The following is a 19,179-nucleotide window of genomic DNA, read 5'->3' on the forward strand; positions in this document are numbered from 1 at the left end:
CCCTAAACCCATCCTTAAGACTCCTCAGATTCTCCCACTTCGGTGCTTTGCCATGCCCCAGTCTTCCCAATCCTATTCCAAGATTCTATATTTAATTAAGATACAATCATTCCTCAATCCCATCCTCCCTTTGTCCTATCTTATGATACAACCAAGAGGTGATAAGGTCATAAGCAGAGGATCGTGACATCACAATCTCCTATCACCCAAGAGAGAACCTGAAAACTGAAGAAATGGAGATGGGGGTGGGAAGAGAAGGAAGCAATGAGCAGAAGCAGATGAAACCTCAGAGGCTGTTTGCAGACAAATGTCTCTCATAATAATAGGAAAGAAAAGAGTGAGGCGCAGCAAGGCGGTGGGAGGGAGAGAGAGAATATCTGTGAAATATAGGACATCATAGCAGAGGCAGCAGCTCTCTGGGGATCCTTCTGTGGGACTTTCTCAGACGTAGAGAGAGAGAGAGCTCTGACTCCCTCAAGACTGAGACCTTTCCCTTCATGTCCCTTGGCCTCTGAAGGGCACAGGAGGTGAAGTTTCCCTGCTGGGCATGGAGTTTCTGGGAATGTGAATATGGGGGGATGGGTTGCCTGAGTCTCAGCCCTCCCCGCCTCACCCCATTCTCATCTCTCTGTCTCTCTTCATCATTTTGACTAGCCGCCTACCCCACCCCCTGCTCTCTGTAGCCTTGCTCCCCACGCTCTCCTTCCTCCCTTTATCTCACTCTGTCCAGCCTTTTATTGATCCCTCTCACTCCATATCTATTGATCTCTCTCTGTTTCTCACTCTCTCTCTCTCTCAGCAATGAATTCAACCTCCATCTCTATTCTCTTGTTGTGGATCACTACATGGTCCTCTCCATTATTTGCCTCACTAGAGGAGAGCCATAATAAAAAATCCTCCAATACTTAATATCCCTCAAATCATTTTCATTTGGCTTTGGAATATGATGTGTGTGTGTGTGTGTGTGTGTGTGTGTGTGTGTGTGTGTGTGTGTGTGTGTATTTTAAAGCTTACTCATATTCGCTTAGTATTGACTATACAACAGGCACTTAATAAAGGCTTGATGAATAAATAAATATGATCGGGTTTATAACAGAATGTTTTTAGCCATTTTTGAGTTCCTATAGTGATTGAACAAAGGTGGGAAGGTGTCCAGAAGGGTGACCCCAGAATGCAAAATTTGTTGAAGATGAATCAAGTTCTTCCTTTGCCACATAGCAACATGTTGACCTGGGAAAGCTGGGGGACCCATCAAATTTGGATTCTTTTACTAGGTATGTAACCTCTGTTTTGTTATTTCTTCTCTGAGCCCTCACTTTTGTAAAATGAAGGTTTAGATTTAGATATTCCTGGAAATGCCATTCACCTCTAACATCTGCTGAGTGTCCTCTTTTCTAACTCCACAAGCACTTTTCACCCTGTTTCTGTGGCTATCTCTGCTCAGCTCCTTGCCTTTTTCTCTTTCTAGTTTACTCTCCCCTTCAATGACTTCAGCACCTTTCTTTGAGTATAGAAACATTCTGAGAAGAGATAAATTACCTGACAAAATGTCTGGACGGGGGTATGGTTCTAATATATATGTATATGGGCACATGGGCACATGGAAGGATAAATACACCAAACACATTTAGAACTCATAAATAATATACATATGCAAATGTGCACATATACATATGGAGACAGAGTCAGAGAGGAGAGAAAAATGGGGACAGAGTTGATGATAAAGGAGCTGAGGTCTAAGAGCAAGCTAGAGATAGGTAGAGAACTCTAAAGCTACCAGTGTGAATAGAAAGCTGCCTAGATGACAGGTTATTGGTGGGGGGAGAGGATCTTAGGGTCATTGGATCAAAGGAAAACAGACGGAGAACTGGAAGGCACCTCAGAGAGATAAAGACCTTACCTTTGAGGCCCTGGCCCATGCCCAGAGCCAGTCCATCCTTGGTCCATTGTACTATGCCAGTATAGTTCAGTAGCACACAGGAAAGCACTGCCCGCTGCCCAGCCACCACCGTCTGGTCAGATGGCTCCTGGCTAAATCGGGTCTGGGTTCCTGGCAGAGAGAAACAAGAGGGCATCAGGTGAGAAAGCAGACTCTGCCATTTTCCCTCAATTATGTAGTAATGTATCTGGGGATGGGGGGGCGGGGAAAAGGAAATCAACCCCTTCTTCCTTTCTAACTCCATACTATTCTGCCAGGGGACTATTATGTCATATAATCTTGCGAGTTTACCAGGCCCCCTTACACATCCCCATCCTTAGCACTCCCACAGCCCTCCTCCTCTTTACCCTTCTGTTTCACTCTCTTATCCCACCCTTGTTTTCCCAGGAGAAATGGAGTTCAAAACCATAGAGTGCTTAGAGATCTCCTGATAGTAACTTGGGCTCCAGAGTCCAATCATCCATGATAATCAATGAGGCATAATTAATGTTGTTCACCAGCTATGGCAGTGAGGCAGAAAGATGGAGTATAAGCCTGTGGCCCCCTCCTTTACCCCTGATTCAGACATTTGTGTTTATTATATAATGCTAGAAGGTGGTGTGGGGGTACTGGGAAGGGGCCACAGGGCTGGCCCGTTTGGCACCTGTCAGCCTCTGCCTGCCATCCACATGTTCACACACATATGCCTGAGGGTCCATGAATATCCCTGGCTGGCTTTACTTCCACCCTCAATTTACACATTGCCCCCAAGCCTGCTGGCAGGATCTCTCCCTGAACCCAAATCCCTCCAGGATCTCCTGGGCACACTTGCACCTGCACACGCTTAGCCCCTTGGCAACGTCCAGGCTAGGACGTGGCTTTTGTCCTGCTCCTCGTTGGAGGGAGGCACACATCGCTGCCCGGCTGGCAGAGGGGCCGGGAGCATTTGATTAGAAAACTGCAGAGTAATTGCCTTTAATTGTGAAGCCTAAATGGAGCAGGGAATTGGATTGCGGGGTTTGTTCTTCTCCCCTCTACTATCCCACCCCCCCCTTCCCCCAGCTGCCCCTCCCACTCCCTCCGGCATTGATCCAACCAGAAAAGCAAGGACTAGGGCCTGGGCTGAACTGAACAGCTAGTTGATGGTTTCAGAGAAGTGGATGGTATCCTTGCTTCCATGGTTGGGGAAAGGGAAGGGAAGGTGGGAGCTTCTGCTCTGCCTTTCAGAGCCCCAATATGCACTATACACATGCATGGGGATGCTAGTTCCCACTCCAACCTTGCCTACCCATCATCATAATAACGGTTAGTATTTATGTAGACCTTTAAGATTTCTACTATGTTTTCATGTGATAAAATGTTATCTCATTTGATCATGGGGGCTAATAAATCTTGGGGAGGTGGCTGCTATTATTCTCCCCATTTTTCACATAAAGAACTGAGACTGGGAAGAGATTACACAAAGCATGTATGGGAAGCAGAATTCAAACTCAGATCTTCCTGAATCAAAGATTTAGCATTATTCTACTCTCTGGTGGGACATTGATATTCTAGAGGGAGAAACTTGGTCCCACTATTTGTTCTGTGGAACCCCTCCTTCTAGTCTCACCCTATGGGTCTCTAAGTGTGTCTCTCTGTCCCTATCTAAGGATCTGCGAAGGTGATCCAGAGTCCATTAAAGCCAGGAGGTTCCTCCAGGGCAAGGACTGTTTCCTCCCTCCTTCCCTCTATCTCATTTAGTGCCCTGGAGGGTCTGATCACAGCAATTGTAGAGAAACAGTGGGAATAAACTCAGGGAGGATGGATGGATGGAATGCAATTTAGAACAATGATTTCTGTTCTCTGTTTAGTCAATATCTAAATCCAGCTTCTGTGATGGGGTTGCGAGGGGTCTCCATTCCAAATAAGCACAAATCCCTATATTCCATATTCCATTTCTCTGACCCTGGCCTCCCATCCCTGGTCCTGACCTTACAGTCACACCTTCTAAGGACATAGGAGAAAGAGCCTCACCTGTATTCAAAAGGCTTTTGTGCTTGGAGATCTTAATTGTAGGAGTGGTAATAGATAAAAAAGCCTGCATTATTAATTCCAGTTCTGTGCTTATTATTATTCAAATTTATTCATGTCCTTGCGCATTTCTTCAGGAAGCTACCTGCTGCAAACTCCCCACAACCACTTCCCCTCACTTTCCATCCTTAAGAGAGAAACTGAGAATTAAAGGGAAGGAGAGAGAGTATAGCTTAGCAACTTGTCCTGGGGATGCTCAGGGAGTCCTGGACACAGAATTAGTCAGAAAACTTTGGGCCCTGAATGCTCCCTTGTTCTTGGGCATCATCTTGTTGAGGGGAGTAAGAATCAAACAAGTCAGTAGTCCTGGACACCCTGTACTCATTGTCTGTATGAGGCAGTGAGCAGTTTCCCCAGTAGGGTCACAATGAAAAGAATGGGGTCTAGTGCACCATGGAGGATAGATGGAGATGGAAATAATAATGGCTAACATTTATATATATTCTAAGGCTTGCAGAGCAATTTACACATATTTTCTTGGGAGAAATGGCTTCAGATTCCAGTTCTGCCACTAACTGTCTGGGTGATCTTAAGCAAATCATTTTCTCTTTCTAACACTGTTTATCTGTAAAATGAGAAAATCCATCATTTCTAAGATCCCTCACTAACTTTGACATTCTCTGATTTATGATTTTCTAAAATCAGACAATAAGAACTTCTCAACAAATGCGAGTTTTAGAAGATGACTCTCAGGAAATTAAATTGGGTTAATTCGGTTGTAAAAATGAGGAGGGAAAGTAATTTTGAATCTGCTTCCCAGAATCCTGCTCTCCTTTCTGACTCTCACTCCTCTCAACAAGAAGATGCCCAAGAACAAGGCAGAATCAAGGGGCGAATTATTGGAACTTAAAGGAGAAACCCAAATCTGTGTCCTTTCTCACTTTCCTATGTACTCCTGATAGCAAAGTGTGGATCACTATGGGGTGGGGGCTGGGGCGGTATTTAGGATGTAGATGTAGAATGAGATAGTCACTGCCCTTAGGGACTCATGTCAGAAAGAAGAAATAGTCTCCTCTCAGAGGAGCCCTCAGATTGATAGTTCAGATTCAAGGCAATTTCAAGTCCCAGAGATAATGTTGGACCATCCAAATGAAGGAAGTTCCAAAGTTTGAAGTTGGAGGGTGAATAGGAAGGGAATGGAGGAAAGAAACCAGAACAAGATGACTTTCCTGAGAGAGTGGCAAGGTGGGCAAAAAAGGAAGGGACAGAACTAGAAAAGAGTTCAGGCTGAGATACAGAGAAGGGGGCATTCTTTCATGGATAGTGCACAAAGCCTGAGTTTGGAGGTTGGGATGAGGAGAGAATATACATATATACATAGATAAATACATAGATACATGTATATGGATATATACATATATTGAAATATACATATACATAAATATATACATTTGTGTCTGTCTGTCTATCTATCTATCTATCTATCTATCTATCTATCTATCTATCTATCTATCTATCTATATTGGGTGTTGCCTCCCCCCATTAGATTGAAAGCTCCTTGAAGGTAGGAATTCTTTTGTCTCTTTTTTGTATCTCTAGCACTTAATATAATGCCTAGCACATTTTGTTAAGTCCTTTTTCATTTATATCCAATCCTTTGTGATCTCATTTGAGGTTTTCTTGGTAAAGACATTGGAGGAGTTTTCCATTTCCTTCTCCAGCTCATTTTACAGATAAGGAACTGAGATAAACAGGGTTAAGTGACTTGCCCAAGGTACAACCGCTAGTAAATGTATTATGGCCAGATATGAACTCAGGGCAGTGAGTCTTTTTCAATCCAGGACTGACACTTTATCCATTGTATCATCTGTTGCCTGGTACATGGTAAGTACTTCATGTTTATTGACTGACTAGCCAGACTTAGAAGATTGAAGTTCCTCAGCATTCAGTCCTTGACCCTAATGACTTGGACTGGATGGATTTCTTTGCTGAGTGGGTCTTCCACCAAGCCACAGCTGCAGAGAGGAACCTGCCATAGGAGTAACAACACTTCAGTTCTCTGGTCTATCATTTATCTATCTTTTGCTTCCTGACTGGCCTGCAGGAAATGAGATGGAAGTCAAACACCAATGCTGGCCAATTATTTGCCAGGGAGAGTTGGGCCCCCCTCAGCAGAGAGCTATGGGGAAAGTGGCCTGGAGAGACAGTCCCTGATGATGTGAATCAGAAGAGGAAGCCAACCTTGCTTAGCAAGGCCAGAAGCCTCAGTCTAGGGCTAATTTTTATCAGTGTTTTTTCTCTGAATTCCTACCCGCTTTGATCTCTCTCTTCCCCTCTATCTTCAGACACCATCACAGATGTAGTGAACTCTTGAACAGCCATTGTGAAGACAGGCAGAGCAGAACACACACACACACACACACACACACACACACACACACACAAAGGGAGTTGAGGGGAGAGAGGTTGATAGAGACAGAGGAGGAACTGATGCTGAGCAACAGAGACAAAGCCAGAGACACCCACACAGAAGCAAAGGGGAAGAAGGAGAAATAGAGAAGCAATGGAGAGGGAGAGAGAGAGAGAGAGAGAGAGAGAGAGAGAGAGAGAGAGAGAGAGAGAGAGAGAGAGAGAGAGAGAAAAGGATTTAAAAGAAAGAAAAAAGGGGGGGGGAGCACAGACATCAAGAATCCATGACCCAGGAGGAGTGCAATCCCCCAGAGAGAAAGAAACATAGAAAGTGATGGTGGAGGCCAAGATGAGGACAGCTCAGAGCTACATGAAACTGTTGGTAAGGGAAAATATCTCTGTTCAGATGCAAGTTCATTGTAGATGAAGATATGTGATAAATAGATTTTCCTCCAGCCTTGATGTCTACAGCTCAATTCTGAAAGATTTTCTGCCTTTATGTTTCTGACCACGTCCTGGAGGTATATGTCATATTTCCTCCATTAAACTGGGAATTGCTGAGGTGGACGAATCAGGGTCTTGTTTGTACCAAGGGTGAGTTCAAAGCCAGGGTTAGAATGAAGAAGTAGGAATGATTTCTGATGAGTGATTAGGCATAAGAGACTGCAAGGAAGCCCCTTATACATTATTATGAACTTATTCCCAACCTCCACTTCAGGAGGAGTCACAGTGGATATAGTTTGGGGCCTGTAGTTAGGAAGACTCATGTTCCTGAGTTCAAATCCAACCACAGACACTTCCTAGCTGTTTGACCCTGGGCAAGTCACTTCTCTGTGCTTGCCTCAGTTTCCTCACTTTGTAAAATGGGCTGGAGAAGGACATGGCAAACTACTCCAGCATCTTCATCATGAAAATCTCAAATGGAGTCCCAAAGAGTATGACATGACTGGAATGATCCTTCATTTCAACTCAAACCTTACCCCTTAATTCAAACCCAATCTCTCTCTCTACTTAGCTGGATTAAACAGCTACTTCAATCTGGAAGAAGACACATTTCCATAGCAAAATGCCTTTTCCACAATACAACAATTCTGTAAGGTAGAGGAAACTCATTTTATAGCTGAGGAAACTAGGGTTTGAGGCAAAACTCCTTGTTTGAGGTCACACAGCTAACAGGTGAAGTCAGGGTTTGAACCCTAGGTCCTTTAACAATTGAACTCTCTAGTACACATGCTGCCTTTTCCTGAGAATGTACTCACTTTACCTTTCTTCTTATGACTGATTCCTCTCCTGGTTCTCCTAGCCCTCTGCCTCTCCTTCATCCTTCTCTATTTCCCATTGTCTTGATGTTTATTTGTTGTTGTTCAGCTATTTTCATGGTGCCCAGCTACAAGATTAATTGATTTGCTCAAATTTGAACTCAGGTCTTCCTGACTCCAGGATCAGAACTCTAAACACTGGCACCTAGCTATCCCTTGATTCCTATGTCTAAGCAAGTTATCATAAAGAATAACATGATCTCATATTCATAGGAAACTTCATGTTGTAGGATCATCGATTTAGATCTGAATTTAACAGATGAAGAAACTTGCCCAACATCACATAGGTAATAAGTGGTAGCAAGCCATGTCCTCTGACTTCATATACAGTTTTCCTTCTCATCATTATAACCAGATATATAGGATTTAAGGTTTGTTTTTAAATATCTCTATTTTTCCTTTTAACAGCCATAGGAATTGAGTATTATTATTATTTTTCCCATTTCATGAGTGAGGAAACTGAGGCAAAGTTAAATGACTCATCTAGGTCACACAACTAGTAAGTATCCAAGTCTGGATTTGGACTTCAGGTCCAATACTCTAGCTAGGAAGCCACAAAATGATCTGTCTGATCATAGCTGAATAGGGGTCACCTTAATAATATCCTTAGCCTCTGCTTGAAGACCTCAAGTGATGAGGAACCCTCTATCTACTAGGAAGCCCAGTCTACTTTTGGACAACTCTCCCAAATTTGTCCTAGTTCTGGTCCCTGGAACCAAACCAAGTCTCTTCTTTTTTCTACATACTCCACCCTTCCCCATCACTCTCCTTCCCAGACCATAAAGGAGAATGTAGGGAAAGGATTTATGATTCATGTCTGCATCCTGGCCAGCACATGCATATTTCTGAACATGTGTACACCCAGGCCTCTAAGTGGGAACATCTTTGCTCATACACACACACACACACACACACACACACACACACACACATACACACATTCTTGTTCATGCATCTTCCTTTCCTGTCCCATCACTGATAGAATGTCATCTCCTGAGTGCACCCAAGGACAGGCACACACCTATACCCCTCTGACCCAAATCCTGGGCTTCAATTCCTTCAATTCCTAAATTCCTTCAATTCCTCAATTCCTACTTGGCTACACTGCACCTCCCCAGCTCTGGACCCAGAGCAAGAGTGGGTCCAGTTTTCCCAGGAAGGTAGCAAGGGCCGAGGAGAGGGAGGAACTGAGGTGAGGGGGGGAAGGCTAGAATCCTGTCTCCCCAGATTTATCAAACAGGACCATAATGAACCCCCTGGGCCCAAGCTTCATTCCCTGAGTTCTCTGCTCCCGATTACACCAACCGTTCAAAGGGAAGCCTTTGATTCGCGCCGACAGCTTTCAGATGGAACTAAATCTCTCCACGCTTCACTCTTCTTCAGCTGCTGGTGCTCCCTCCCCTCTCCCCTCTCACTTCTCCTCCTCCCCTTCCATCACCCCCTCCAAGCCATTTCTTTCCCAATCTATGAAAAATACAACAGCCAGAGAGGCCCCCTCATGTTGGATTCTCTTACAGAGAAAAGAGGGTTTCAATTCTCTGGGCTGGGCCAGTGGAGTGGAAAGAAAAGAAAGAGAGATTTACACTTTTGATAGAGAAGGAGAGGAAGCTTAGGAAGGAGGGGGAAGGAGAAGGAGAAAGAGAGGAGGTGGGAGATGGAGAGGCATCAGCCTAAGGAAAGACAGAGACTTAAGGAAGAGAGAGATTAGGAAAGACAGGGATGGGCGACATGAGGAGGGGAAAGATGGAGAAAGGGATGGGAGCTGGACAGGAGGGGGACCACGTGTATATATATATATATATATATATATATATATATATATATATATATATATATATATCTGTGTGTGTGTTGATGGAAGGAAGGTGGGGTTAGAGAGGAGAGAGAGAGAGAGAGAGAGAGAGAGAGAGAGAGAGAGAGAGAGAGAGAGAGTCATTTAAGGAGCAGAGGAGACAGAGATTGAGACCAAAGTGAGGAAAAGCTAAAACCAAACAAAACCTAGGTGTCCAGAAGTCTCTTCCCTGGAAATACACTTTCTCTCCATTTCAGGCTGGCAGCTCCAATGCTCAGCATACTGCCCTGCCCATCCCTTAGCCTGAGAGTAGGGAATGTTTCATTCATTTGTCTTTGCAATCCTAGAGCTTATGGTTTGCAAACAGTAGGAGCTTAATATATACTTGATGATAAATTAATGGATTGATTTATATCCTACTTCTGACTCATCCAGGAGAAAACTGACATACAGTGACCACTCAGAACAATACCCCTTTTTAGAGTTATTCTGTCCAAGGGAGGGGGATAGACCAGATGACCCGAGGGACCCTTTCAGCTTTAGATTCTTGATCTTATGATTCCTAGAGTTTCATGGTAGCCCCTATAACTCCACAGTTCAAGATCCATATCCTCTCTTCTGGATTTCCAGGTCCTCCCATCACCCCCTCTTACTCAACAGGAATGTACTGATTGCCTGATGTGTAGTAAGCATTTTTTTTCCAGGTTTTTGCAAGGCAATGGGGTTAAGTGGCTTTCCCAAGGCCACATGGCTAGGTAATTATTAAGCGTCTGAAACTGAATTTGAACCCAGGTACTCCTGACTCCAAGGCCAGTGCTTTATCCACTGTGCCACCTAGCCACCCCAGTAGTAAGCATTTAATGAATGATTTTTCCTTACTTCCAAAACAAAAGGATAAGATGATTATTGCTGAACGGGGGAATAATCTGCTGAAGGGGGTAGAGGGGGAAGGCAACATATACAGAAGCAGATAAATACTAGATAATTTGAGGAAGCAGTGGCTTCCCCTAGGAGGTGGCACCTGAAATGATCCTTGGAGGAACTTAAGGATTCTAAGAGACCATAGTAAGGAGAAAAAATGATTCCATACATTTAGGCTAGCCTTGTAAAGGAAACAGCTAGGTAGTGCCACAGTGTCCAGAACCCTGCACCTGAGTTCAAATCCAGCCTTATACACTTACTGTGTGATCCTGGGCAAGTCCCTTAAGCTACTTGCCTCAGTTTCCTCATCAATAAAATGAGCCAGAGAAGGAAATGATAAACCACTCTAGTGTTTTTGCCAATAAAATCCTATGGACAGTATGGAGTTGGACACCATTGTAATAATTGTAAGGACAGTAGGTGGCACAATGGATAGAAAACCAGACCTGGAGTCAGGAAGACCTGCATTCAAATTTAACCTCACTTAACTAGCTATGTGACCTTGGGCACACACACACACACACACACAGACACACACACACACACACACACACACACACACACACACACACACACACATACCCCTGTGTGTTTTAGTTTTCTTATCTGTAAAATGAGCTGGAGAAGGAAATAGCAAACCCTTCCAGGATCTTTACCCCCCCAAACCCCAAATGGGGTCATAAAAAGTCAGAAATGACTGAAAAATGACTAAATAACAATAATAGAAAAGAAGGGAAGTAGACAAAGTACATCCAAAAGGAAACTTTTGTTCAAATCTTCATTCTACTTTTAACTCATTGAGCTTTCCCCAGATCCTTTCAATTTCAGAGCCATCCTTCTATTAATTATTTTCTATTTTTCCAGTATCTAGATTGCTTTGTAAATATTTACTTCCATGCTGTCTCTCTCATTAGACTGCAAACCCCTTGAGGGCGTCAATGGTCTTTTGTTTCTTTTTGTACCCTCAAGAATTAGTAAAGTACCTGGCACATAGCTGATTGCTTGATCTTTTCACTTCTCCAGGCCTATTTCCTAATTTGTAAAATTAAATTCTTTGATTCAAGTCCATAATTCAACATATGTTTAAATCCTCTACTTTGAACAAGGAACTGTTCTGGAAAATAGAAATATAAAGAAAACTAACCCTCCCCCTCCAAACCAAACCAAACCAAAACAAAAAATAACAAACCAACAAAAACCCAGTCTGCAAGGAGCTTATATCTTTATGGGATGGGGGCAGGGAGAGAAAGGAACATTAGTTTTGTATTAAAAGGACCTAGGTTCAAATTTCACAACTGATGTTTACTCTCTTGGGCAAATCATTTAGCTCCTAAGGTCTGTTTCCTTGTCTATAAAATGAAGAAGTTGGTTTAGATGATCTCTTACATCCCTTTCAACTCAAGAAATCCAATTCTGTATAAACAAGCATATACCAATGATTATTTGAGGATCAGAAAAGCTCTAGGAACTAGGGGGATCTGAAATCTTTCCCATGAGCTAGGTCTTGAAAGGGACAGCTTGTGAAAGGCATGGAGATAAGGTCGAATGCATAGGTCTAAGGAATAGCAAGAATGGTTTGAGCAAAATAATTTGTTGGGTAAAAGGGTTAAAATGTTAAATCTCCCTTGATTGATTAGGCCTAGATTGTGAAAGATTTTAAATGCAAAGTTGAGAATTCCTATTTTATCCCAGAGATAACAAGGAACTATTGATGGTTCTTGAGGGGAGAGATAATCAAATTTGTGCTTCAAGAAGATCATTTTTACCAATTTTTTGGAGGATGAATTGAAGATTAGGTGATTCTGGATGTTTGGAGTCTATTAAAAAAGTTTTCATAGTAGTTTAGGTTAAAGGTTGATGAGAACCTTTCTGAAACTTGGGTGACAACTTTGTAGGTCAAGAAAAAAAGATACTTTCAAAAATCTGTTATGAGGCAGAATTAACAAAGCCTAAAATTCTATAAAAGAACACCTTGAAAGCTTGCGTTTGGATCCAGGAGTCCTGATTACCCAGGTCAATGCTTTCATTTCTATCTTTTTCCCTCCAAGTCCCAGGTGGTTCAGCCTCTCCATTTCCCTTCTATGTAGTCCCAATCATATCAGAAGCTAACTCTCAGATAGGGCAGAAATGGGCAACTGCAGGGGGGTGTCTTTCCAAGGACCAGATGGGATTTTATAACTGGTCAAAATCTGGAAGAGCCAACTTCTGTCCATCTGGGCAAAATGCCACTGTGGTTGTTAGCCGGTTAGTCATTGGGAGTGGTAAGAGTGAAATCCATAAAAGGGAGTGAAAAATGGGATTCACTAATTGTTTGCCATGCCTCGGTAGATACCCCCACACATATCTCCCACTAGCATGAGTTCCCAGATAGCTATTCCTTTAACCTTGAGGAATAATAATAATTTTAAAAAATCTATGGAGATGACTACAGCTTGTCTCTGTTAGACAAACTTATCTGAGTTCCCAGATTTCTTCCATGTTCAGCCCATTGACCAACCAGACCATCCACTATACAGAGAGTCCTGTGCCAGGATCTGTGAGAGTAAGAGAAGTGTACCAAATGAAAAAGGAAGAGTTACTTCCTCTCTGTAACAGAAATTCTTTCTACATGATTTATACACAAAAAGGCAGGCTGAGTAGTAAGTAGGCTTAAGCCAGTTAAGAAAGTTGAGTACTTAAGGACCAGTAAGGGTCTACTCATCATCTGGGAGCCAATGACCCAGGGAGTGCAGGACAGGTCACATTCCTTCTATAGTCCTAGGTTACCTGTCAGTTTGGTTTCACTTGGTTTCATAAATGCTTTGAGATCCATCGATGACAGGGACACAAAGTCTTGCAACTAATCTGCTTCTTTTGGACCTCAAACTCCCTCTGCCTGGCCAACCCCAAGGTATCATGAGCCACAACCAAACTGACAATTATATGCAAATGTGTCCTGGCAGGGGATTCTGGGAATGTTTTATGGGAAGGACAATGGTGTAGTGAGCAGCAGGTTCGGCTGTAACAGGTATGACAGGCAGAGATGAAGTGGGGGTGGGGGTCAGGTGGTGTGGATGGTATAGCAGAAAAATTAAATTTCACTCTGCTTATATGGGGAAGGGAGGTGAATGAATCAGGGAAGCAGGTGGCAGTCAAGGTCTGGAATCAGAAAAGAGACAGGGAGATGGGGGAACCAGAGTCAGAGAGAGAGAGAGAGAGAGAGAGAGAGAGAGAAAGGAAGGAGGAGGAGGAGGAGGACGATGACAAAAATAGAGAAGGAAAAAGGGAAGGGAGGCTGAAAGACAAAGAAAATGACAGCAGGAATGAGAAGAGAGGCAGAGAGACAGAACAATAGGCAGACATTAAAGAGAGAGAGAGAGAGAGAGAGAGAGAGAGAGAGAGAGAGAGAACAGAGCGACTAAGACAGAGACACAGACAAGAACTAAGACAAAGACAAAACCAGACAGTGAGATAAAGAGAGGTTGAGGGAGTGCCAGGGAGACTCAGAAAGTGAATGAAGAGAGGAAGAAATGAGTTGAGAAGAGACAAGAGAGAAGTAAATGAAGAAAGAGATGAGATATTGGAGGAGGGAGATCGAGGGAGGGAAAGATCGAGGAAGAAAACAAGTGATGATCATGAGAAATAGCCTGGGAGTAGAGGGAAAGAGAGGGGGAGGAGTAACGGAAGAGGGAAGGGGAAAAAGAAGTCAGGAGAAGAGAGTAGTGGAAAAAATGAGATTAAAATAAAAAGTCAGGAGACATGGATAATAAGTAGGAGGGGAGATCAGATTTTTTTTTTTTTTTTTTACAAAGAGGACCGGAAAGAGTCAGTGGAGAGAGGAAAATGAAAATGAAGACAGGATGGACAGAGGGGAGCAGGAGGAAGGAAGGCTGAAGGGAGGGGAGGAAGGGGACCAGACGGTGCACAGGGCAGTAAATATCAGAGGGAGGGATTTGGGGAAGGATTACTAATCTCTGGTCTCATCTGAAAGTAGATCATTTAGACTGATGAAAAAGAAATAAATTCTTGGGAAATGGAAGAAATTTCTTTTAGGATTAGCCAAAAGGGCGGTGGGGAATTTTTAGAACTGGGAGACTAGGGAACAATTCAAAGGAGGGCTCCCCTTTGGGAGGTCATTCTGGGACCCTGCTATTCCACAGTCCTGAGCATCAGTCTGACCCCTTCCCAGCCTCTGACTTCTTACACACACACACACACACACACACACACACACACACACACACGATTCAACTACATATATGCTGACAAAATATTTGCTAGAGTGCATCCAAAAGAATCTGCCTAGTTGAACACATTTAACCTTGCTAAATTCTAGATTCTTGTATATCTTCTCCACTCCCCCACCTCCACTCCTGCTGCCCCCAGCTCTCTGCTTGCCTCTATGATTTGTGCCTGACCATCTGGCTTCATGATATTCAATATAATGCCAATTAAAGAAGAGAGTTTTGGAAAAATATGCTTCTTCATTTCTGGGCCTCGGTTTCCTCATCTGTAAAATGAGAGGAGTAGCTTTGGTGAAATCTTTTTGAGATTTTTTTAGAGTTTTAGAGATCTGTATCTGGAATCAGGAAGACCCAAATTCAAATCTTGACTCAAAACATTTACTAGCTATATAATTCCGAGCAATCTACTTCACCACTTTTGCCTCAGTTTCCTTATCTGTAAAATGATAATGATAATGGCACCCAATGTGAACATTAAATGAGATATTTGCAAAGTTCATGGTAAAACATAAATCACTATATAAATGCTAGATATTATTATTATTATTATCCTATGATCTCTAGACCCAATGTTATAGGTCTTCAGGATTCTTCATACTGTCCTAGGCTGTACCAGGCTTCCATGTCTACACTTTTATTTTCTATTAAAAAAAAATATATATATATATAATATATTATAGGCATATATAATACTATATATGTGTGTACACACACACACAGATAGATATATATATATAGATATATGTACATATATATATATATATATATATATATATATATATATATATATATATATACACACACATTGCAGAATATGTGTATTCAAATCCTGCCTCTGGCATATAATGGTTAGGTACCAGGCAATGATCTAAGTACTAGAGATACACAAAAGAAAGCAAAAAAAAACCAAAACAGTGTATTGGGGAAGCAGCATATAAACAATTAAAACACAAAGAACTCTAAGAAAAGATGTTGACCTGCATTGTTAGAGGAAAGTATCAATGAAGTCACAGGTCTTGTCTCTATCCTTATCCTAATCCTTAGACTATAAATTCTTTGAGGGAAGGGGCTATCTTTTGCCTCTTTTTGTATCCCCTTCACTTGATGAAGTGCCTGGAACTTTGTAGGTGCTTCATAAATGACTGCTGAAATGAATTATTCTCTTTTAAAAATTTCTACCCACCCTTCAAAGCACAATAAAAATGACACCTTTTCTATGAAGCCTTTGCTTAACCTCCTATTCAATATTAACCTTCTATATTTGATCTCATGTGACACTTTTTCTAATTTGCTCATTTAATATTTAATACGATATCCCATGATGGCAGGATTGAATGTGGTGTCTTTCTTTTGTCATCCTCTATGATTTATAAACAATAATATCCCTTTGTTGAAGTAATTAATAAGCTAGAGAGTAGTAAAGTATGGGCCAGGTAGTAATACTAATAATAGGTAATATTTATGTAGTCCTTTAAGGTTTACAACCCTCTGAGGCATTATTATCTTTATTTTAAAGAAGAGGAAACTAAGGCAAAAATAAGATAAGTAATTTGTCTATAGCTTGAATTGAACACAAATCTCCTCAATCCAAGCACATTACTCTTCCCACTGGGATACTGGGAAACTGATTGATTGAAGTTTGGTGCTGAGTATAAAACTTGTGTGAAATCTGATTTGGAGGGGGACCATGGTGGAGGAGAGAAGACCTGTTACTACAACAGTTCAGGCAGGTGGTAATGAGAGCATTCACTGAGGTAAGCAGTGGAAATAGAGAGGAAAAGATGAATGGGAATGATACTACAGAGAGAGAATTTACAGGAAATGGTAACTGGCTAGATAAAGATCAGGAGAGTAGGAAGAGCTCAGGATAACACCAAGGTTTCAAACATGGGGGGGGGGGCTGACAAATGGTGCTTCTATTGCCGGAAATAGATGTCAGAAGGAGGTACAGGTTAAGAGCAAAGAGCCATGTTAAGTTTGTGGGGCTGGTTGGGATAGAGATGGGGGTCTGGAGCTCAGAAGAGATGTCTGGACTGGATATTCTTTTAATATAAGCAGTAAATGAAACCATAGGAGTGGAAGAATTTGCCAGGAGAAAGAATATAGAAAGAAAAACAAAGAAGGTCAAGTATAGAAACTTGGGGGGGGGGAGTGTCAAGGAACATAGAAAGGGATAAAGAGCCATTAAGGAAGACAAAGAAGCAGAGAGGAAGGAAGGGCAACAGAAGACTGATGTTTCTGAAGCCAAGGAAGAAGAGAGTATCCAGTAGGAGGTGGTAATTAACAGGGTCAAGAACTTCAGAGAGGCAATGGTAATGAGAAATGATTTGGTAGAGATCACTGAAGACCTTTAGGAAAGCAGATTGTTCCATCAATTTAGCATTCTCTCTGCATCACAGGTCAAAGGTTCTTGAGTTCTCATCTCACTGTCTCCTATTGAACTTGGCAATAGTGGTATGGCATAGCAGAAAGAATATTAGATTTAGGAACAAAAACTCAAATCCTAGCTCTGCAATTCATTGTTTAGGTGACCTTGGGAGAGTCACAATTTCTCTGGGTCTCAATTTCCTCATTAAAATGAGTCTGGACTGTTATTATCCAAGGTCACTTTTAACTCTAAACACTATGATCTTATAAACCTTTATGGAAATGGAGAAAACTGTCTTCTGAATTAGGAAGGTGGACTTGTACTTCTGATAACCTCCCTTCAGTTCACTTGATTATTCTTAATTTTAATTATGAATGTAACTTTCTAATATCCAGTGATGGCAGACATGTCACCTCTAATAACATGAAATCATGAAATCATTAGTCTTAACAAAAAATAAGAACAGCTTTAAGGCAAGAGTAAAGGTTGCCTCCCCAGACTCAGTCCTATTCTCTGAGGATCTCAGAACACTGTAAACAGTTGACATTTAGTTCTAAGAACCAATAAATATATATATCCACATTATCCTATTGGTGGTCTTAACATAAGAGATACAGGAAGAAATGTTGTCTTTAGTTGTTTTTTAAGTCATGTCCTACTCTTCACAACCCCATTAGAGTTTTCTTGGCAAAGATATTGGAGTAGTTTGCCATTTCCTTCTTCAGTTCATTATAAAGATGAGGAAACCAAGGCAAACAGGTTTAAATAACTTGCCCAGTGTTACACAACTAGGAAGTATCTGTGGTCACATTTCAACTTAAGTCTTCTTGACTTCAGGCCTGGTACTTTATCCACTGTGTTATCTAGTTGCTCCTCCATTGTTCATAAAAGTGAGAAGACTCAGGCCAATAAAGAAGAAACCATAACCAAGATCTCCTTTCCCCTAGCTCATTTTCACAGATTCATGCAATTGCTAAATTGGAGGGAAGTTGGAGATTATCTAGGTAAATACCCTTATTTTCCAAGAGAATGGAAATGGTATACCCAAAGTCCCAGAGAAGGTGAGTAGAAGAGCTGAGATTATAACCTTGGTCTTCTGTTGCATCTCAGTGTTCTTTTCTCTACTTCACATTATTTCTATTTCTAAGAGTGGTAAAGTATATTATCTTAAAAAAATTCCTTTCTCCTTGGACAATTGAATCCATTAAAGTTCATTAGTTAGTACCATTTCAGTGGAGTTGGGTCTGAGTGGGTGGCTCTAAGTCTTATAGAAGAGACTTCCCAACAAAAAATACCTGCACACAGTCCAGGAAAAATACCATGGTGTATGTTTAAAACAAACCCACACAAAACAAAAAGCCTGGGTAAACCTTGATCACATTCCTTTAAAATTAAAAAGGAAAGAAAAATTCACTGTGGCATTAGTGTTCCCCAGCAGGCTCGACCTGAACATTAAAATATAAATCAAGGACATTAGATATCACAATTAAATTCTATTTATTTCTTCCCTTACTTTAAATAAGTAGACTGTAAGTTTCTTGAGGCAGGGAAGATATGTTCTTAAATCTCTGAACATACTCAACACATGGAACAGTACATGTTAATTGATAGATGAAACTAAAACCTTTATACTTGCTGGTCTATTCTTTCAATCTTTAATTTTCAGAAAACTGGGTGGAAAAGGGGGCAAGAGATTCAGAGGAAAGACAAAGTTTTTAACTCCAGTGAGACTCCAGTTTAATAGGGAATCCAGTCCTTATTCTCAAAGAGCTCCAATATGATGGAGGAGATAGGGACACCCTCTCCTCAACATCCTTGAAAGCAATGACACAAAGTGGTAGAGCCATGAGCACAGATGATCCAGATGAATACAGTTCCGGGTTTTAGACCTGGGGGAATGGGAAAGTTTAGAAGCAAGAGACTATGAATCTGGGAGGGCTTCTTGAAGGAGATAAATATAGAAAACCATTAATAAAGTTTAGAGAAAAAAGGTCCCATAGGCATGTCTGTATTTATGTATGAGCAGAGATACATTGGTGAATGGGTTGGTGCTCACACTGTCCTTGCACCATGATATGTTTGCTAGTGGTACCTGAGTGTATATGGAAGCTGGGGGAAGGGGGTGTGGGTGGAGAATGGAGTACATTTTTCCAATAACTTGGACATCAAGGTATTTCTAATTAATCTCCATTAAAAAAGATTTCCCAGGAAAGCAGCTC

At 41.7% G+C, this 19,179-nt stretch overlaps 1 protein-coding gene across 3 annotated transcripts in view; it reads right to left on the bottom strand.

Annotated features, from left to right (window-relative positions):
• KIRREL1 (kirre like nephrin family adhesion molecule 1) overlaps positions 1-19,179 on the bottom strand; it is a 164,412-nt gene that overhangs the window by 41,788 nt on the left and 103,445 nt on the right. For all 3 annotated transcript variants that reach the window (XM_074223139.1, XM_074223138.1, XM_074223137.1), the window contains exon 2: positions 1,901-2,050. In XM_074223139.1, coding sequence (XP_074079240.1) covers positions 1,901-2,050 — 150 coding nt within the window. The remainder of the gene's footprint in view (positions 1-1,900; positions 2,051-19,179) is intronic.

The sequence above is a fragment of the Macrotis lagotis genome, chromosome 2 (genome assembly GCF_037893015.1).
Source record: "Macrotis lagotis isolate mMagLag1 chromosome 2, bilby.v1.9.chrom.fasta, whole genome shotgun sequence".
In the NCBI taxonomy this organism is placed as follows: domain Eukaryota; kingdom Metazoa; phylum Chordata; class Mammalia; order Peramelemorphia; family Peramelidae; genus Macrotis; species Macrotis lagotis.